This window comes from Nycticebus coucang, chromosome 22 (assembly GCF_027406575.1).
Source record: "Nycticebus coucang isolate mNycCou1 chromosome 22, mNycCou1.pri, whole genome shotgun sequence".
Lineage (NCBI taxonomy): Eukaryota > Metazoa > Chordata > Mammalia > Primates > Lorisidae > Nycticebus > Nycticebus coucang.
Window position 1 is genome coordinate 22,967,487 of NC_069801.1, and position 20,889 is coordinate 22,988,375.

At 38.1% G+C, this 20,889-nt stretch overlaps 1 protein-coding gene across 23 annotated transcripts in view; it reads left to right on the plus strand.

Annotated features, from left to right (window-relative positions):
* EPB41 (erythrocyte membrane protein band 4.1) overlaps nt 1-20,889 on the plus strand; it is a 222,585-nt gene that overhangs the window by 166,826 nt on the left and 34,870 nt on the right. For 5 of the 23 annotated variants that reach the window (XM_053576609.1, XM_053576596.1, XM_053576600.1 and 2 more), the window contains exons 13-16: nt 320-376; nt 541-582; nt 1,838-1,900; nt 7,481-7,657. In XM_053576609.1, the coding sequence (XP_053432584.1) occupies nt 320-376; nt 541-582; nt 1,838-1,900; nt 7,481-7,657 (339 nt within the window). Of the gene's footprint in view, nt 1-319; nt 377-540; nt 583-1,837; nt 1,901-7,480; nt 7,658-9,375; nt 9,427-13,252; nt 13,343-20,889 lie in introns of those variants that run through there. The other 18 variants (XM_053576602.1, XM_053576616.1, XM_053576603.1 and 15 more) reach the window with 8 other exon arrangements.

The window sequence follows — 20,889 nt, forward strand, 5'->3', positions numbered from 1 at the left end:
CATGGCTATAGCATTAAATAAGCCTAAATTGTTTTTAGCAAGTACCTTTTTATAAACAAGTACAAAAATGTTTTCTTCATCGATAGAATAATTACCCTAATTTTCTTATTTGATAATTTGGCTATCCATACTACGTCTTCAGCCTGGAACATGTGATGGTAAACTAACAGATTGCTTTTGGAAGTAATATACTTCCCTGCATAAGAATGCATCATTATGATTACATATCCATTTAAAGACGCAGCTTATTTTAAAACAATACTATTCATAGACGCCTACTAACCTAAAATGTTTTTACCACTTTATTTCTTAAATGTAGGTGGAAAAAACCCACATCGAGGTCACAGTACCCACCTCAAATGGTGACCAAACACAGGTTTGTGCCAACAAGCCACTTGTTTCCTTTCCCTTCCACCCCTCGGTTTTTTCTTTTCCCTTACTCCCTTATCCTTAAAAAAATTATAAAATGAAGGTTCAAACAAACTTCAATGAGCAAATATTTTATCATTTTTCTTTCTTTTTAAAATTATGGCGAAACAGAAGCTTGCAGGAAAAACTGAAGATCTGATAAGAATGAGGAAGGTTAGCCGTTTCTCACTTTCACAAAACTACATCGCCATTTCACCCATGCTAACTGGCAGTGCATTAAAAAGACAGTGATCTGTTCTTTTCATTGATTTCTTTTAAACAGAAGTTACTTTCAAACAACAAACATGAGATATATATACGTGTGTGTGTATAGACACACACATATACAAAGAAATTATAATTCTGTGCTACATATTGAAAGATTTCATTAAAATAAACCTTCTAGTAGGAAAATATCTTTTTAAGCAAAATGAAATAATCAGTGAGGGTCAAACCTATCTTTTATATATAAATTTTTTGAACTATTTCACAATGGCATTATGTTCATGGAATCATCGATGATATTTTATACACATTTATCATAAAAACCATCATATGGCTTGGCGCCTGTAGCTCAGTGGTTAGGGTGCCGGCCACATACACCGGGACTGGCGGGTTCAAACCCAACCACCTGCTAAACAACAACAATGACAACTACAACAAAAAACAGCTGGGCGTTGTGGTGGGCACCTGTAGTCCCAGCTGTTTGGGAGGCTGAGGCAAGAAGATCACTTGAACCTAAGAGTTTGAGGTTGCTGTGAGCTGTAACACCACAACACTTTACCAAGGGTGACAAAGTGAGACTCTGTCTCAAAAAAAAAAAAATCATAGCGGCAACTCCCAATACAGTTAATAACTATGGGTTTGACTGCTCTGTGCCTTATTCTTTTCAACTACAGAGTGGAATGAATCTTTTCTTACTGAATATATTTATTGGCTGATCATGTATAAAATGCCCTTAGATCTTACTTATAAAAGGGATTAGATATCCAAATGCTGCAGTATTACTAAGTATTAAATATGCCCCAAAGCTAAATAATTGTTTTTAAAGCATTTCTTCACTCCATGGCACATGGAACTTAAGGCTTTTTAAAGTCATATATTTTAAGGTAAGCCTCAAACAGTTTCATTTCAAAAATGAACATAAAACAGCTTGTTATATAAGAAGCCAATGAAGCCAGGAGCGCTGTCTATTTAAATAACATCATCACATTCTTTCATCATTCATGTACAAGGTCATAATTTTCTAATGGTAACCGTGTTGTCTGTATGTCCTTGTGGTTCTCTGACCATTTCATGTTGGCATATGCTGTGCTGCGGACATTTAATTTAAAATATTTTTTGGTTTGCCAATTTTTCGTTTTTTTCCGCAAGAACAACATTTTAATTTTTTATGCTTTTCTGTTTTTTCCCCCTTTCATTTTCACAGAAAAAGAGAGAAAGACTAGATGGTGAAAACATTTATATCAGACATAGCAATTTAATGTTGGAGGTTTGTATGAACTTGAAGCTTATTTCAGTTGGTTGCCTGAAACCTTCTGCGTTCTTTGCTGGTCCCCTTTTCTTCATTCTATGCTGCATTTGGTTTTGCATGCCTTTGCATGAGACAATCTTAGGTTTAAAATGCTTTTGCATGTTGGTGAGATGAAGATACGCAATCATTTCTTCTTTCGATTCTTCTTAGTTTTCATCTCTCATACTTATCTGAAAAAATATATGATTGGGACTACCTCTAGCTCTCATGGTTCCATTGTTTTACCCATTTTTAGAAAGTTCTTCATCACTGCTAAAAGTTCTGTGAATTTTCTAAGGGTGTAAACTTCTATATGTCCCAAGATGCAAATTTGCACTATTCTTTCATTTTCTGAACTGGGAGAATATGGAAACATAGGGAAAATTATCACAATTCTGAGTGGATTTAAAATATTAGGGATAAGAAAAAATTACTAAAGAATGGTCAGTAACGTACAAGAAGGAAAGAGGGAAGCCTAGCATTTAATGAGTAGTTACTATGTCATGAGATACCTAATCATAAAAACAGGCCTGTGAGTATGAGATTATTATGTTAAAGATGAGAAAATTGAAGCTTAGAGAAATTAAGTAATTTCCTAATGGCCACAGAGCTGATAAATTGGTAAAGCTAGGATTGAGTTAGGGTCTATTTGACTCTTATGAACTATACTATTTTCCATTCAGAAATAGCAATATACTTAAAGGAATTGTAAGGTTAATTTTCTATTATGTTTGACATTGGTCAGATTTTTACCAGACCTAGATGAGTACACTTCATCTATTTTAGGGCTCTACATTGGAAAGGGAAATATAAAACAAACCAGAAGATTAGGGAACTCTGTGAGGAAAAATTAGGGAGCTGGAATTATTGTATATGGAAAAATTGATGCCAAGTTAGTTTACACATCAGAAAAACTCATATACTATATAGAGGCTGGTGACCAGATTATCTTACAACTGTAGTCCAAAAGAAATCTATATAAACTCTTAGATCAGGGATTTAACTTAAATATAAAAGAAATATAAATATATGGAAAAATTATAAATATGATTCCCACCTTTGAGAAGCTTATAATGTAGGGATCTAGGGAGAAGAAAACTAACAAATGAGTAAACAAATAGTAATAAAATGATTGTACATTATTATACACTGTATTTCCTATATTATAAAACTATGCAGGAAATATGGGTGGCGCCTGTGGCTCAGTGAGTAGGGCACCAGCCCCATATACTGAGGGTAGCGGGTTCGAACCCAGCCCTGGCCAATTTGCAACAAAAAAATTGATGGGTGTTGTGGTGGGCGCCTATAGTCCCAGCTACTTGGGAGGCTGAGGCAAGAGAATCACCTAAGCCCAAGAGCTGGAGGTTGCTGTGAGCTGTGACACCACGGCACTCTACTGAGGGTGACAAAGTGAGACTCTGTCTCTGAAAAAAAAAATGTAGGAAGTAAAGAGTTTGCTGTGCTAACAAAGGGAATCTAAATGAGATGAACAGGGAAGGTCTTTCTGAAGAGATAACATTTTAACATTAGCTGAGATCTGAAAAAATGACCATATATTAAATATAAATATTATTGGAGGGCCAGGTGTGGTGGCTCACACCTGTAATCCTAGCACTCTAGGAGACCAAGACTGGTGGATCACCTGATCTCAGGAGTTTGAGACCTACCTGAGAAAAAGTGAGACCCTGTCTCTACTAAAAATAGAAAAATTAGCCAGGCATTATAGCAGGTGTCTGTAGTCCCAGCTACTTGGGAGGCTGAGGCAAGAGAATTACGTGACCCCATGAGTTTGAGTTTGCTGTGAACTGTGACGCCATGGCACTCTACCCGGGGCACCGAGTGAGACTCTGTCTCAAAAAGAAAAAATACATATATTATTAAACTCGAAATTTGAAGAAACTGTTAAAAATAGATCCCTGGTTTAATATATAACCTCTAATAATTACCCTCTCATCTCATTCTTTGCCAATATCTGTATTTTGAGTATCTATCATGTATAAAGTACTTTGATAAAAGTCATAAAAATTATGACCAGCCTTCATTATTAAACATGTACTGCATGGTAGGCATAATCCCAAGTGCTTTACATAATCCCAAGTGCTCATGTAACATGACGTTTTCCAATGCTAGACCTTTAGATATTTCAGACTTGGCAATTAGATTTCATTGTGTTATCCCATATCTGAAAATAGCCCTGAAGGGTTCAATCTTCACAGATTAGGAAGGGTAAGATAGTGAATGTTGGTTGATCTTTACTCAGCAGTGTAGCATTTTTGGATTTTAGACATGTGTATTTAGTGACTTCTCTTAACTGGAACCTGCGGTACCAATCATATATTTGTCATTTGCTCCATGAGGTGTGTTATGGCTTCTGAGACTCACAGAGTTCCCGTGTGTGATGCTTTTCCCCCCAGCATTTCATTGACAGCCATGAGAGGGGATTTCTAAATAAGTGTGTGTGTTTGAAAATTAAAACTACTAACTGCCTTTTGAAAATACAATATTTTATATTTAATGGACTATTCAGTTTGCTGCTAAAATTATAAAACGAGAGGCATCAAAAACTATCTTGAGCACAGCCAGAGTCATTTGACCATCATTCTTTGGTTATTATAAAAAAGGTTTTTTTTTCCCCTTCCTTAAGGAAATTCTCTCAAGTTATCTGTCACTCTAGCAGGTTTTTTTTTTTCTTTTTTTAAAGCATCCCTCTTCCCCCTTCTCCTACCCCACCCCCACTAATGCTTTGTTCTGGCACAAATAAGGTCGAGTTCATTTTTAGATCTACCGCCTCCTCCTCCATCTCCCAGAGAGAACCTGTAGCAAGTGTCTATGACAAATTCTATTTGGAACAGGTTCCTTTGAGATCTTAATTTTACTCTGTGCCCCCACAGGTTTCAACAAAGCCAGCTAAGAAGGATGGAGAAAGCTCCCTCAGAAGCTACTGGTTTTATTGAAACATTTATTTTCTCAGGTTCCAAGCCAATCAAAAGCTGGGCAAGAAGATTAACAAATCACCAGTCTCTTATATTAAGAAGCTAACTCAGAGAGTTATGATTCTCCATAGTATCTCCTACTCATTTTTGTTTTGCACCATTGATACTTTTAACCCTTCCAAATGTCTTAAGTTGTTCTTGGCCCAAACAGATTGAATTTCTAGTCAGGAGCTGGGTCACAGTGCCTGGTGGGTTTCGATTTTTGTGTAGGCTTGTTCATGCTTTCCTTTAGCTAGTAAATATGCTTTTCTGCTTGTAGCTAGAACAAAAGTGCAAACTGTTGTTTTCCCATGGTGACGCTCCTATTCATAAGATACACTTATATTTCGTTCCAGCAAGGAAAAGATACTGTGATGGGGAAGCTACAGGATTGCCCTTTTGGGGTTAGTTTTCTCTTTGACTGATCTCAGTGTAAATATACACGGTTCAGTCTTGCAAAAAATGAAAAGAATAGACTAGTAAGTGAATTTTCTGAATGAAAATCAAAATTGTTGTCATGTATCTCGGTGATTCTTTTTCCTATACTATTTTCCCTTTGAATTACTTCTGAAAAAGCTTTATTTAGTTGAAATCTATATTGCTCTAAGAAAAAAACTTAAACAAATTCTGATTTTTTTCCCCCTCAAGAATGGCTTTTACATAGAGCCGAAAAAGAAAGACTAATTCCAAAATTCACCCAGCATATTAAGAGATATATTTAGCATTATGCTTTTCTTGGATACAGAAGCTGCCTTGATATATAATAAAAACAGAATTTTTTGCAGTTATCAAGTGATGGGCTTCCACATGTTTTGATATCAAGCATAGATCTTTTGAGTTATTTTGAGTGTTTGTCTTTAAGTTATATTCACCAGACTATTTTTTGGTCAAGTCTCCTTTTGGAAAATTGTTAAATACTTCCTTTTACATAGACCTGAATATTATTTCTAGCTTATTTTATTAACCTTAGCTTCCGTGGGGTGTTTTTTTTTTTGTTTTTTTTTGGCAATAGAGTCTCTGTTGCCCTGGCTAGAGTATGTGGCATCAGCCTAGCTCACAGCAACCTCAAACTCCTGGGTTCAAGCAGTCCTGCTTCAGCCTCGTAGCCTACAGGTGGGACTGTAGGCATCCACCACAATACCCAACTAATCTTTCCATTTTTAGTTATTTATTTATTTTGAGACAGAGTCTCATTTTGTTGCCCTCGGTAGAGTGCCATGACATAACAGTCCACAGCAACTTAAAACTCTTGGGCTCAAGTGATTCTCTTGCCTCAGCCTCCCAGGTAGCTGGGACTACAGATGCTGCCACCAATGCCCAGCTACTTTTAGAGACAAAGTGTCACTCTGGCTTAGGCTGGTCTTGAACCCATGAGCTCAGGCAATCCACCTGCCTTGGCCTCCCAGAGTGCTAGGATTACAGGCGTGAGCCACCGCACCTGGGCTTCATCTATTTTTAGTGGAGACAGAGTCTTGCTTTTGCTCAGGCTGGTCTTGAACTTTGGGCTCAAGGGATCTTCCTGCCTAGGCTTACAGGCGTGAGCCACCAAGCCTGGCCCATTAACCTTAGTTTTGGTCATTTCTTCCTAGAGTATCCCCTTTAAGAGCTTATCTCTATCTCTACTTGCCCAGTATTCAAATTTGCTGGAATAGCTGAATTATATTAATTTTTCAGGAAGATAACTCCTAATTCATAGAATGTTAGTTAAAGAAGTTTCTAGGGCGGCGCCTGTGGCTCAAGGAGTAGGGCGCCGGTCCCATATGCCAGAGATGGTGGGTTCAAACCCAGCCCCGGCCAAAAAAACCAAAAAAAAAAAAAGAAGTTTCTATTTTGCATTGAGATAAAGTGAAGCTGTTAGAAGCTGGAAAACATAAAACTTTTGTTTGTGTGAATAGTATTGACCAAAAAAAAAAAAAGCAATTATTTTACATACTCCCAAGTGATTTTTCAGAGATAGTAACAAGCTGCTCTTGATGCTTTAACAATTTCAGTAACGAATCTTTATATTCAAAAAAAGCTGTCCCTGTTTATCAAAAACCAAAAACAGTCACCTAATAATAGAGAAACAAAACTATCTCCAGATGGAAATAGAAGGGCTACTATATGTTTGTAACTTACCAAGAAAATGTAGCTAATGGTGGAAGTTGAATCTTTCCCATTGCCCTTCATTTAACATTTAGTTTGTTGCTATCTCCATCCTGCTGAGCTGAGCCTAAATCAGTTCCTATCAAGCTGAGGCTAACTGCGATGTGGGGTTACCTTCCTGGGATGAGGAGTTCAGAGATCTGGTGCTGCATCATAATGGGAAGAAGAATTATAAAATTAAGGGCTGAGCTCTTTATGGGTTATGTAACTGCTAAGAACTATGGGATTGTGATGCTTCACTGCTTCCAAGAAAAGCACTTTTTTTAAAAGCAAACAAATATGCCGTGTGTATATTTACAATTACAATGCAATTAATGGATTCATAATATATATCCTGGATGTGGTGTGTTTTCTGCCAGTGCCCACTCTCTGATGGGTTGCCCTTGGTGTGTTTTTTGTCCTGAATACTTACTCTTTTACATCTTTGTTCTTTCAACTGTAGGATTTAGACAAGAGTCAAGAAGAGATCAAAAAGCATCATGCCAGCATCAGTGAGCTGAAAAAGAACTTCATGGAGTCTGTACCAGAACCACGGCCTAGCGAATGGGATAAACGTTTATCCACTCACTCTCCCTTCCGAACTCTTAACATCAATGGGCAAATCCCCACAGGAGAAGGAGTGAGTACTTTGTCCAACATGAACAATTGTGAGAAGGAATGGAATAAATGTTTTTGTATATTAGTATTCTGTACTTGAGAGAAAGCTTAGAGCTGAGATTTGGCTTTGATGCCTGACAAATTCATTTTGGCTTTAAGGCATTCATAATCAAACACTTATTTTTAAAGTTATGTAGGCTATTCAGTCCAATTATGGGAGCCATTTAGAGTTGCCAGTAGATGAGTAGGCTCTGAGAGCTGTCTCTACAGCTGCATGCTTCTGGCTAATGTGTGTTTATGAATTGACCATAAGCCAGTGGAGCTTTGTTTATATTTAAACTATGCCTTCAAGGACCAGAAAGTTTACTAAATTTAGTAAGGTCAAAATTGGAAGGGATTGCCATTTTTTAAAACTTTTCTTGAATATTTACACGACTTAGGAATATCTGGGTGATTGCTCACAACTATGTACTGAACCTAAGCAGAGAATACAGAACACCAAGTATTAATGATTATAGTAGGAAAACAACTGATGTTTTATTTTATCTTTATATATAACATCAAACTTTTAATACACTGTTTTGTAAGATAGTCACAATAATAGGAGGACAGAGATATCTTTTAGGGGCCGTTCTTTTTCTGTCATTGCTATCATTACCTGTTTTGGAAATCTTCCACTATAAGTTAAGTAAATCTGTTTAATGAAAATGACATTGAGGCCAGGTGTGGTGGCTCACATCTGTAATCCTAGCACTCTGGGAGGCCAAGGTGGGAGGATTGCTTGAGCTCAGGAATTCAAGGTCAGTCTGAGCAAGAGCAAGACTCTGTCTCTACAAAAAATGGAAAAATTAGCCAGACATGGTGGCATGTGCCTGTAGTCCCAGCTACTCAGGAGGCTGAGGCAGGAAGATTGCTTGAGCTTAGCAGTTTAAGGTTGCAGCAAGCTACAATGACACCACTGCACTCTAGCCAGGGCAACAGAGTGAGAATATTTGTGTAAATCATTGTAATGACTCAGTGAGTGAGTATGGTAACATTAAAGTCATAGCCTAGTAGTACTAGTTTTGACTTAATTGATCGAGAGGGTCTAGCTAATGAAATCCTAAATGCATGATTCTGAATAAGCCATTTATCTTGTTGGGCCTCAGTTTAGTAGATGATCTTTAAGGTCCTTTCTAACTCTAAAATTTCTTTAAGTCCGGGATTTCATGAAAAAATGCCTTATTGCTATCTACCCTGGTTAACCCTTTTTATAAACTCTAAGTGTTATTTACTAGTTTTCTTTTTGACTCTGTGCAAGAGATAAAAGATGATCAACCACTTTGAAAAAGTTACTTGGTACTCTCTTGGACAAGGTTGGGTAAATTTGAATCAGTCTCCATTTCCAGAAAAGATCTTATGTCTTTTAATAGAAATCCTTCAGAAATCATCTCAGGGCCAGTTTTAGGAACGGTGATGTCATTCTCTGTATTTTAAAGAAATAAACTCAACTAGATCCATAGGAGTACTTGAACAATTTTACTTCTGTATTATTATCCCTCTAGTGAATGGTGGGATACGTAAGAACTGTGCTGTGAGTCACCTTTTATATTGGGATGATTTCCCTGTCTGGCATATCTTTCTTTTTCTTTAATAATTAGGATAATATTTCTGTTGTCTGGGTTTACTTCTTCCACCTTTGACAGCATTGTTGTTGCATTGCAAGGCCAACTGAATTTTATATAATTTGTGTATGACCAGGTGAAGAAAACCTCTGTCCTTCCTTCGGAAAGAAAGTTTGGTGGGCCAGAGGTAAAACTGCTGTTATGACTTGTGCTTCTCAATTGGAATTTGCTCTTGTCATGGCACCAAGCAAATAATCCCCCCAGAACTGAACAATAGCTGCTAAATAATTTTTTTCTTTTGGCTATACTAGTAAATTCACCCCCACAGCCTTTTGGCCTAACTCATAACACTTTCACTACTGCAGCTTTTGCAGCTTTCAATTTGCTTATTTGGGCGCATGGCTGGTTGAAAAGCTGCATGAAGATGTAAGTATGTATTCAGAGAGAAAATGAATTTAATTATGCCCTATTCTTTTTATGTTGTCTTTCTTCTCCCCCTTTATTTTCTTTTGAAAATCATCATAATTTTGCATCCTTTCTTTTTCTTTTTCGCTGACCAGTCCCCTAGCTACTTTCTCCCTGATACATATCACTTAGGGGTGTGCAAAGAACCAGTGTTGAACTTCCAAACTGATCAGAGAAAGCTAGCTCGACTGAGAGAGCTTAGAGCCAAGTTTTTCCTTTCATAGATAACATCTGCCTTGACTATGGACAGCAGAGTACAGAAAATTGTAGAGAAAAACTTCTCAATTGGACAATTGGGGAGAAAAAAACCCTTTCCTTTAAAGTGTTAAAAATATTTGCTTAATGTATAATCCTTCATGATGGTCATTATCATTGTTATTTTTAATCATGATTCAGGAAGAGAGTTTGTAATTGTTAAAGTCTTGTGGGGTTTTCTTTTTCTTTTTTTTTTTGGGGTAGACCCAGGAGGCACATTATAAACTTTTATACTTCTTGTTTTTCTTCTGCAATCTTTAAAATGTATAAGCTTAAGATTATTTCCTTAAGCAAAAGCTACTTACCATACTGAATGAACTGTTGCAGTTTTTAAGTCTATATGAAGAGATATGGGGATTACTTTTTATATTCTGCCATTGTATTTGTAATAAAAATAACTTTTCTGATGGCAAGAAGAATGCTTCATTATTGGCATTGCCAAATTGGCGATTGGCAGTAACAAAGCATGCAAAAAAGACCCCAGATTCATTTGTGAATATCTTCAAAAGAGGAATAAATAATGTAACTGAGGAAAGCTAGTGATTCCTTGAACTTTCAGGAGTCCTAATGTTCATTCATTCAAAAAATTATCTATTGATTACCTGCTGTATTATATAAACTTTGCCGGGATAAAGTGCAAAAAATAGAGCTAAAATCAAGAGTGTACAAAAGATCTTTCCAAATCCTTTGCACATCCCCAAGTATCATTTTTGAGCATTTTTCATCTGTCATTTTGTTCATCTTATTCTGTCTTTCTTGATCTTCTACCGTGAAAGCAGACACAGGAACGTGCTCTGTTAGTACAGGATGAAGAGAAAATTAAAAGGCAAGAGAGACCTACTGAAAGAGCCTTGCCCCAGCAAGAAAATGAAGAAATTCTTCCCAAGGTTTCTATTCCAATCCCTGAGGATCACAAGTCTCTCAAAAAGTGCCACCTCTCCTTTAGTACTTTTCCATCTCCTCGCATTCCTTTCATGATGTCTTTTCTCGTGGTCCTTGTATTGGCTGTTTGGTGGTTGGTCTTTCTGTGATTGGAAAACAGGGTGCTTGTCTGAAATGTTAAAACTAAAATAACCGTTGAACTTCTGTCCTTGGATTTAACTGTATTATCTCCTGTATAATGCCCTCCAATCTTGATAGTTCACTGTCCTAGGGAAGCTCTTGTGATCATTTATCTGTCAATAAAATGTTACTCTTTGTAGAGCATATATTGTGAGGTACAAAGAAGTAACAAAGCCCAAGCCAGCTTTTCTGCGCTGAAGTTTAAACAAATCAGATTTAAGCATATAGGCAGGTTGGTACTTCTCCCAAAAGCTTTACCTCTTTTACCCTGCATGTTCTTATTGTTAACTGTTGCTGTGTCCTGCTATCTAGTGTCTCACACAAACCAGGATACTCTAGAAACATTTGATGGAATATTTTCCTAATCTTCCACAGTCATGTGTGTGGCATGGGTTCTGTAGTTTAAGAAAAAAATTCAACTCGCTAATCTTTCAAAAGCCTTAATATGATAATGTTTTCGTCTACAAATCCATAACCACTCCTTTTCTTAGGATATCAAACCAGTATATACAAAAGCCTTTTCTGGAAAAGGGCTTTTGATTTCTGTGGCCTTTTTATAACTGTTTCTTACCTTGTGCAGGGACAGATGACTTTATCCTGCCAAATATATTCAAGAGATCTCCCAAGGTTAAATGCCATCTTTTCATAAATAGAATGTTGATATGGTTTAAGGAAAATGGTACTGGTGCCCTTTTGCCTCCAGCCAGAGCTGAATTTCCCAGACTGCTCTATCTGTCTTTAAACGTCCTACAATACAGATTCATTCAAGATCTGTAGGAAAAGGAACCCATCTCTGAATTAAAATACTGTGTTACTTTATGGCTTAGTACTTATATTGCTAAAAGTAATACGTAGCTATTATGATAAGCTTAAAATATACTTTGATATACTTTGTTTTCTTGATACACTGCAGACTTGTTTCTTCTTGTACTTATGTTGAAATCAATTGTTTTTAATTAATGGCCTTGTGAGCTAAAGTTCTATTGTGACAAGTATGTGTCTTTCGTTTGCATGTTGATTTGTAAAACTTACCTGAAGTAAATATGAGTACTCCCTCTCTTCCAAACACAATGTGGATGCCTAACCTGTCATTTTTTACTTCAATATTAATGAAACTGCATGTAGCTTGCTTTTTATGGCACTTGAATGTACCAGTAAGGATGATTTGGTTAATGTCTCAAACATTTGTTCTGAAAGCTAAAATGACTGAATTTTATTTTACTTTTCAATGCTTTTGAGTTGATGAAGCTTCTAAACAAGACTTTTTGTTTTTGAGAAGAAGACCTCTTAAAGCAAAAAAAAAAAAAGAGAGAGAGAGAGAGAACAGTAATTCCAAGGATCTTTTGCCGTTCAACAGCCACCAGTATTGTTCTATTGTCTCTGGAGACACGTAGAAATAATCATTCTCTGATTTGTTCTGAAAACTGCTACTCTGGTATTACAGGCTTTCCTCCAAAAATGGGAAAAGATGTGAGGACTGGGTTAAATTTAAAAGTCCGATGTACTAGGCCGGGTGTGGTGGCTCACGACTGTAATCCTAACACTCTGGGAGGCCCAGGCAGGTGGATTACTTGAGCTCATGAGTTTGAGACCAGCCTGAGCAAAAAGCAAGACCCTGTCTCTACTAAAAATAGAAAAAGTGAGGCAAAAAAGAAAAAAAAAAAAAATGAGGCAAGAGGATCACTTGAGCCCAGGAATTGGAGGTTGCTGTTGTGAGCTAAGACACCACGGCACTCTACCCAGGGCGGCAGCTTGAGATTCTATCAAAACAAACAAACAAAAATCCAGTGTGTATATATATCTTTCGTGCCACAGGCTTTATCTATTCATAACAAATATTTTGTAAATAAGCATATTTGTTGACTCTCTCATAATAAGAGAGACCTCAAATCAACCTGAAATATTGCAGAGCTATTCTCTAACACAGAAAGTGTATAAAGTATTCCCCCTTTATCTATGAAATAGAGATATAAGAACTTTCCTTAATGAAATAGCAAATGCTTGGTGCTCACTTTTAAAGTGTATAAAGTATTCCCCCTTTATCTATGAAATAGAGATAAAAGAACTTTCCTTAACGAAATAGCAAATGCTTGGTGCTCACTCTGGCAGCACATATACTAAAAAAATTGGAACAAAATAGCAAATGCTTGAATGTGAGCTATTTATTTTTTCAAAAAGAAATAACTAATGAAACTATTATTATTAGATTATTTTAAATCTTTTTTTTACAGATTAAAAGAAGATATAATCTTAAATTTTATTTATGCTTTTGTAACTGAGATTGTATTTCCTGAATTTCTGGTTTTCATCCTTGTATGTAGCTTTTTATTAATTACTATTATAAATTTCACCCTGATTTTGCTTCTCTCTGTATTGGAATTATTCTAAATCCAAAAGTTTGGTAAGCCAGTGATGATTTTCAGTTTTCTGAAGTGCAACAAGAGTGTTCAGAGACCCTTACAGATGGTCAAAGGAGAGGCTATTTTTCTGTCAATGGGTAAGAATGATTGAGAGGAGAAAGGCCAAGCCTTGTACTGGACAAAGCTCAGGCTCAAAAGATACCCATCATCGTTATCAGGGGAAGCCTATTGGACATTCCAGCTTTGTATAACTTAAAGTTAATGCTGCTGATGTTTGTAACATAAAGCTGTAAATAGTTTTGATTTCCTTCCCCTACCTCATTCCATCCTTAGTACTAGAGGCAGATCCAAGTAGGTATTTGCTTTACTGTGGTTCAACGTCTTAATACTGATTGATAAGTAAAAAATAAGTTAGACTAAAGGTATCAGTACTGATCAGTATAAAGTCTTGGATTTTTGCCTTGGTTTTGCCATTATTCATTTCTAAGGTAGCTCCAAGAAGTTCACTTAAATATTTGGTGCCCAGATTTCCACCTAATATTGTGGAGACAAACCTACCTCATGAGAATGAATCTTTAACATATTCCAGGAATGAGAGGCTCTGACTGTTGTTTATTTCTTAATCTCTTAATGGGCCAGAGACAGTGGTTTACGCCTGTAATCCTAGCATTCTGGGAGGCTCAGGCGGTTGGATTGCTTGAGCTCAGGAGTTCGAGACCAGTCTGAGCAAAGTGAGATCATGTCTCTATTAAAAATAGAAAATCTGAGGCAAGAGGATCTATTGAACCCAAAAGTTTGAGGTTGCTGTGAGCTATGATGCTATGGCATTTTACCCAGGGTGACAGCTTGAGACTCTGTCTCAAAAAAAAAAAAAAAAAATTCTTGATCTCTTGGGAGCTAAGAAGGTGGATATTGAAAAACAAACACATATTAACTGCTTAGAATTTTTTATTTGAAAGTAAGCAATTAAATAGCTGTGTTTATTTTCATCTACTCCTTATTGATATTTGACTAGGCATTTAAAACTACTAAAGTTGGGTGGCACCTGTGGCTCAGTGAGTAGGGCGCTGGCCCCATACACTGAGTTCAAACCTGCCTCTGGCCAAACTGCAACAAAAAATAGCCAGGCCTTGTGGCGGGCACCTGTAGTCCCAGCTACTTGGGAGGCTGAGGCAAGAGAATCACCTATGCCCAAGAGCTGGAGGTTGCTGTGAGCCGTGACGCCACAACACTCTACCCAGGGTGACAGAATGAGACTCTGTCTCTAAAAAAAAAAAACACTAAAGTTGGGGTGGGGCTCGGCGCCTGTGGCTCAAGTGGCTAAGGCGCCAGCCACATACACCTGAGCTGACGGGTTCGAATCCAACCCGGGGCCCGCCAAACAACAATGACGGCTGCAACCAAAAAAATAGCCGGGCGTTGTGGCGGGCGTCTGTAGTCCCAGCTACTTGGGAGGCGGAGGCAGGAGACTCACTTGAGCCCAGGACTTGGAGGTTGCTGTGAGCTGTGATGACACAGCACTCTACCCAGGGCAACAGCTTGAGGCTCTGTCTCCAAAAAAAAAAAAATAAAAATAAATAAATAAATAAATAAAGTTGGGGTGGCACCTGTAGCTCAGTGGGTAGGGCACTGGCCCATGCACTGAGGCTGATGGGTTTGAACCCAGCCCGGCCTGGCCCAGTGCCGGCTAGCTAAAACAACAATGACAACCGCAACAACAACAAAAAAATGCCGGGCATTGTGATGGGTGCCAGTAGTCCCAGCTGCTTGGGAGGCTGAGGCAAGAGTATCACTTGAGCCCAGGAGTTTGAGGTTGCTGTGAGCTATGATGCTAGAGCACTCTACCCAAGGTGACAGCTTGAGACTGTCTCAAAAAAAAAAAAAAAAACACCACTAAAGTTGTCTGGGTGTGGTGGATCATGCCTGTAATCTTAGCACTCTGGGAGCCAAGGTGGGTGGCTTACTTGAGCTTACCAGTTCAAGATCAGCCTCAGCAGAAGGGAGATGCACCCCCCGCCCCCATCTCTACTAAAAATAGAAAAACTGAGGCAAGAGGATCACTTGAGCCTGAGTTTGAGGTTGCTGTGAGCTATGACGCCAACACACTCTACCCTAGGGTGAAGCTTGAGACTGTCTCAAAAAAAAACCAAAAACAACTACTAAAGTTAAACATGTCTTTCCAAATGCATCCTACTCTTAATAAATTAATCTTATTCAAATGGCTTGCTTTGAGTGGATCATACTGGAAATTAAACCAAGCACCTGCATTTTGGACCTATCTTTTAACCATTTTCTTTTTTTTTTTTTTGTAGAGACAGAGTCTCACTTTACCGCCTTCAGTAGAGTGCCATGATGTCACAGGACTCACAGCAACCTCTAGCTCTTGGGCTTCCATGATTCTCCTGCCTCAGCCTCCCAAGCAGCTGGGATTACAGGTGCCTGACACAACGCCCGGCTATTTTTTGGTTGCAGTTCAGCCGGGGCTGGGTTTAGAACCCGCCACCCTCAGTATATGGGGCCGGCGCCCTACTCACTGAGCCACAGGCGCCACCCTAACCATTTTCTTATATGCTAATAATTCTAGGAATATGAAGGAAATTCAGTTTGCAGGTCAATTTTACTACTTGTTTACATATGAGAGGAGAAGTTACTGACTCTGTTGATTAAGAATAGACTGGAGGCTCGGTGCCTGTGGCTCAAGCAGTTAAGGTGCCAGCATACACCTGAGCTGCCACCAGCTGGGTTCAAATCCAGCCTGGGCCCACCAAACAACAATGACGACTGCAACAAAAAATAGCCGGGTGTTGTGGCGGGTGCCTGTAGTCCCAGCTTCTTGGGAGGCCGAGGCAGGAGAATTGCTTGGGCCCAGAAACTGGAGATTGCTGTGAACTGTGATGCTACGGCACTCTACCCAAGGCGACAGCTTGAGGCTCTGTCTCAAAAAAAAAAAAAGAATAGACTGGAGATTGTCCTAGAACCCAGTATATATTTCTTTCTACTAAATATTACTATAAATTCTACTCTTAAATTTCTTTGGATTTAAGCCGTTCACTTTGTAATACTTTTCCTAAGTCACTTTTATAATACTTCCTATATATAAGCATATAGGACACAGGTATTTGAGGGTCATTTATATTTTAGAAGGTGTTACTGATCAAAATTTATACTTGTATTTTATCCAGTGGGCGTATATTTACAAAAGGAAAACAGAAAAGGCAAAAGTAATGTAAGACAAGTTCTCATTGTTGCTTTTTCTGTTTTTTTTTCCCCAAGTATTTTGAGTATAGTAAAGACATAGAACTACTCTACAGAATTGCTTTCCTTAATAGTCCTTTTCGTAGGTATTACATAATTTCACACTTCTTTACAGCCCTATAGCTTTGAGAAACACTATTATATTGCTTTTTTGTGTTGTTTTGTTTGATTTTTAAGAGAGAGGATCATGATTTTTCACCCAGGCTGGAGTGCTATGATGTGATCATAACTCACTACAGCCTTGCACTCCTGGCCTTGAGCAGTCCTCCCAAAGTGCTGGGATTACAGGCACAAGCCAGCTTGCCTAGCCAAATACTGTTTTTATAATACATAGAAATTTCGCTTTTTTTCATTACACTCGAATTACCTGTTTGCAATTTTGGCACTAGAAACTGAGACAACGCATTCTGTATTTTGCAGGGCGTGTAGAATTACCATATCTGTCTCCTTTGCACTACAGTGGATAGTATCCATTGGCTGTTCTCATTGATGCTGGTGTTGGTGTTACCCCTTGGGTCTTAGGATCTCCTTTGTGCTACACCAAAATGCGACACAAAAAGAAACACATCGGCGCAGGCCTAGGAAAGAGCATCTGAAATGGTTAGGAAGATACCGTGTTAGAGTAGGAACCCATGTAAAGTTAGGCTAGAAAAGGAAGAATGGTGGCTATGATCAACAATCATAAATTCATGGGGGATTCCATTTGGTAAACAAATTCCTATCATGTTAGAATTTGAAAGACAAGAAGAGGAGAAAGTAGTTTATTCCCACAGATCAGAAATACAGGTTAAAAGCTAATAACTTTAGTAATAGCCTAACTAAATATATAGATGACATTGTTGAGGGAACATGTTTAGGAATACATTTTTCATCTTTTGTTATTGATTTCCTAGAGGGCAGCAGTGTCCTCCCTTTTATCACAGTCAGAATCCTGTTCTGGGTAAATAATAGAATAAATCTGGCACTTCAGAGATTAAAAAATAGGGGAAGACACAGAGCCCTCACTATTTGGTGGTGGTTGTTTTTGAGACGGGATCTCACTCTATTGCCCAGGCTGGAGTGCACTGGTATCATCATACTTCACTGCAACCTCAAACTCTTGCGCTCAGGTGATCTTCCTCAACCTCCTGAGTAGCTGGAACTACAGGCAGGCACCACTACGCCTGGCTAATTTGTTATTGTAAAGATGAAATAATCGCTTGTTGCCCAGGCTGGTCTTGAACTCCTGACCTCAAGCCATCTTCCTGCCTCGGCCTCCCAAAGTGCTAGAGTTTACATGTGTGAGCCACCACACAGGCCCCAACTATCTTTTTGGTCCACAAATCAATAAAAACAGTTCAGCCTCTCATTTTTCTTTCTACTATCTCTTTAAATAAAAGTGTTTATATATATAGCATCCTATCTGAGCAAAACATAGAGAAAAAGATTTAAGGGAAAAACTTAGTTACTGTAAATAAATATTTACTCATTGCCCTCCAGCAAGGCACGCTGCAGTTCTTTGCAGGGGAGCAAAGAGGTGGGATTATCAGACTTTTACGATTGGATAGGATAGTAATCCAACTCCTCTCTCCTCCGATGCATGACTCTTCTCTACAACGTCATTTAGAGATTTAGAGACTAGTCTGGGTTTAAATATCTCCCAAGATAACACATTACATGTTTGGACAGCTCTGGGTTTATAAATATAGTAAATCATTCTTATATTAAGTGAAAATCTGCTTCCTTATAATAAAGCCATTTTAAAGAATTTTCTGTCTTCTTTTACATTATAGTTCTTCACACATTTAAAGGTAACTTCTATGTTGGAATTAGTCACAGTTTTGCCCTCAGATAACTTACCATCTATATCCAGATCTATTGTAGTCTTAGTTACACCATGTCTTGTTGTCTTTCTCTTGTTTTTAAAAGGCTCTTCTGCTTTTAATTTCTTTTCTTTTCTGGCTTTTCTTGTCTTACCGGTTTTCTTTTTCTGGCTCTGTTGCCCACCAGTTGCTTCCCTACCATTTTTTCAGCTTTCTGTTCCTACACATTGACTTTCTCTCTAAAAGATTGTGAAGTTTTTGGTATTCCCAGCTTCTTTATGGACAACATATGCATTTGGAATTTTTTTTAGATAAGAGTAAAGATGGCTGGGCACAGTGGCTCACACCTGTAATTCCAGCACTGTGGGAGGCCAAGGTGGGAGGATCATTTGAGCTCAAGAGTGTTTTTAATTTTGTTTTTGTTTTTTGAGATAGAGTTCACTTTGTCTCTGTGGTAGAGTGCTATGGCATCATAGCTCACAGCAACCTCAAACTCTTGGACTCAAGTGATTCTCTTCCCTCAGCCTCCCAAGTAGCTGTGACTACAGGCACCCACCACATGCCCGGCTAATTTTTTTTTTCTTTTTTTTTTTAGAGATAGGGTTTCACTCTTGCTCAGGCTGATCTTCAACTCCTGAGCTCAGGCAATCCACTCGCCTTAGCCTCCCAGAATGCTAGTATTACAGGAGTGAGCCACTGCACCTCGTCTGAGCTCAAGAGTTTGAGATTAGGCTGAGCAAAACTGAGATCTCATCTTTACTGAAAATAGAAAAATTGGCCAGGCATTGTATCCGGTGCCTATAATCCCAGCTACTCAGGCAACTGAGACAGGAGGATCACTTTAACCCAGGAAGTTTGAGGTTGCTGTGAGATAAGCAGATGCCATTACACTCTAGCCTGGGCAACAGAATAAAACTTGTCTCAAAAAAAAAAAAAAAGATGGGTGATACAGTTTTGTAGCTTTGGAAGTTATGTGTAGCCTAGAATCTGTTGACAAGACAGTATCACTATTATATTTTGAGGAAGCACACTACCAGAGCGTGCATTCTAAATTTGCTTACCTTCTCTGACATTCTGACTAACCTTTACATACTTAAGTGTTCCCATCTGATTTGATTTATACCAATGTGATATGATAAAATTATGGAAACTTGCTTTATGCTTAGCATTCTGGTTATGGTTTAGAACCCCACCAGAAGAAGCGATATTAAATATTTAAAGTGTTAATTAGTATATCTCTTTTAGTTTCTCCTCAAAACTGTGAGATCCTCAAAGGTGAGAGACCTTGTTTATTTTGTTTTGCTAATCTACCACCTTTGTATCCCAGGTACTACATGGCCTTGTATATAATAAATAATTAATATTTGTTATACTGAATTAAATGAATTACAGGTGGCAATGGATAAACTTAACTTTTCACATAGAATCTCTTGTATTGGGACATAATTTTGTGCCAAATAAATTACTGTGTGCCCAATCAGTAACCAAGAAAGGCCACAGAGAGCCCAGAAGCCACTCTCTCTCTTATTAATCTGGTAGTATGTTCTCTGGTTTATTCAAGGTATCTGAGTATACCTCTATGTAGATGTCAATCTGTGTTGTAAATGTCTTATAATGTGGTTCTATTAAAAGTTGTTGTCCATTTACCACAAGTAATGATCAACTATTTTCACTCTAGAACATAGTGTAAATATTGGGGAGTATGTCAGTGTATATAAAGTCATCTGGAGTGTGATGTCATAAAGGGAACATTTGTGTTTATCTCATACGTTGTAGAGGGCAGTGTGATACATTTTTCTTATGTTTTACATGATATAAAAACACGAAATGGGGCGGTGCTGATATACCAGAGGTGGTGGGTTCAAACCCAGCCCCGGCCAAAAACTGCAAAAAAAAAAAAAAAAACCACGAAATATCAAACTCTTGTGGGCAGCCTGAGCAAAAAGTGAAACCCCCTCTCAACTGAAAATTGAAAAACTAAGGCAAGAGGATCTGTTGGAGGTTGCTGCGAGCTATGTCACCATGGCACTCAACCCAAGGCAACAGCTTGAGACTCTGTCTCAAAAAAACAAACAAACAAAAACTCCTGTGAATTTTGTACATTTTATAGGTCAGGGATAGGCAAACTTTTCTGTAAAGGGCCAGATAATAAATGTTTTAGGCTTTGTAGCCCTTATAGTCTGTCACAGTTACTCCACTTTGCCATTACAGAGGGAAACAAATGAGTATGACTGTGTTCCAATCAAACTTACGGACACTGAAATTTGAATTTCATATGATTTTTATGTGTTACTAAATATTGTTGTTTTTTTATTTTTGCTAACCAATTTAAAATATAAAACCGGGTGGCACTTGTGGCTCAAAAGAGTAGGGCACCAGCCCCATATGCCGGAGGTGGTGGGTTCAAGCCCAGCCCTGGCCAAAAACTGAAAAGAAAAAAAATAAATAAAT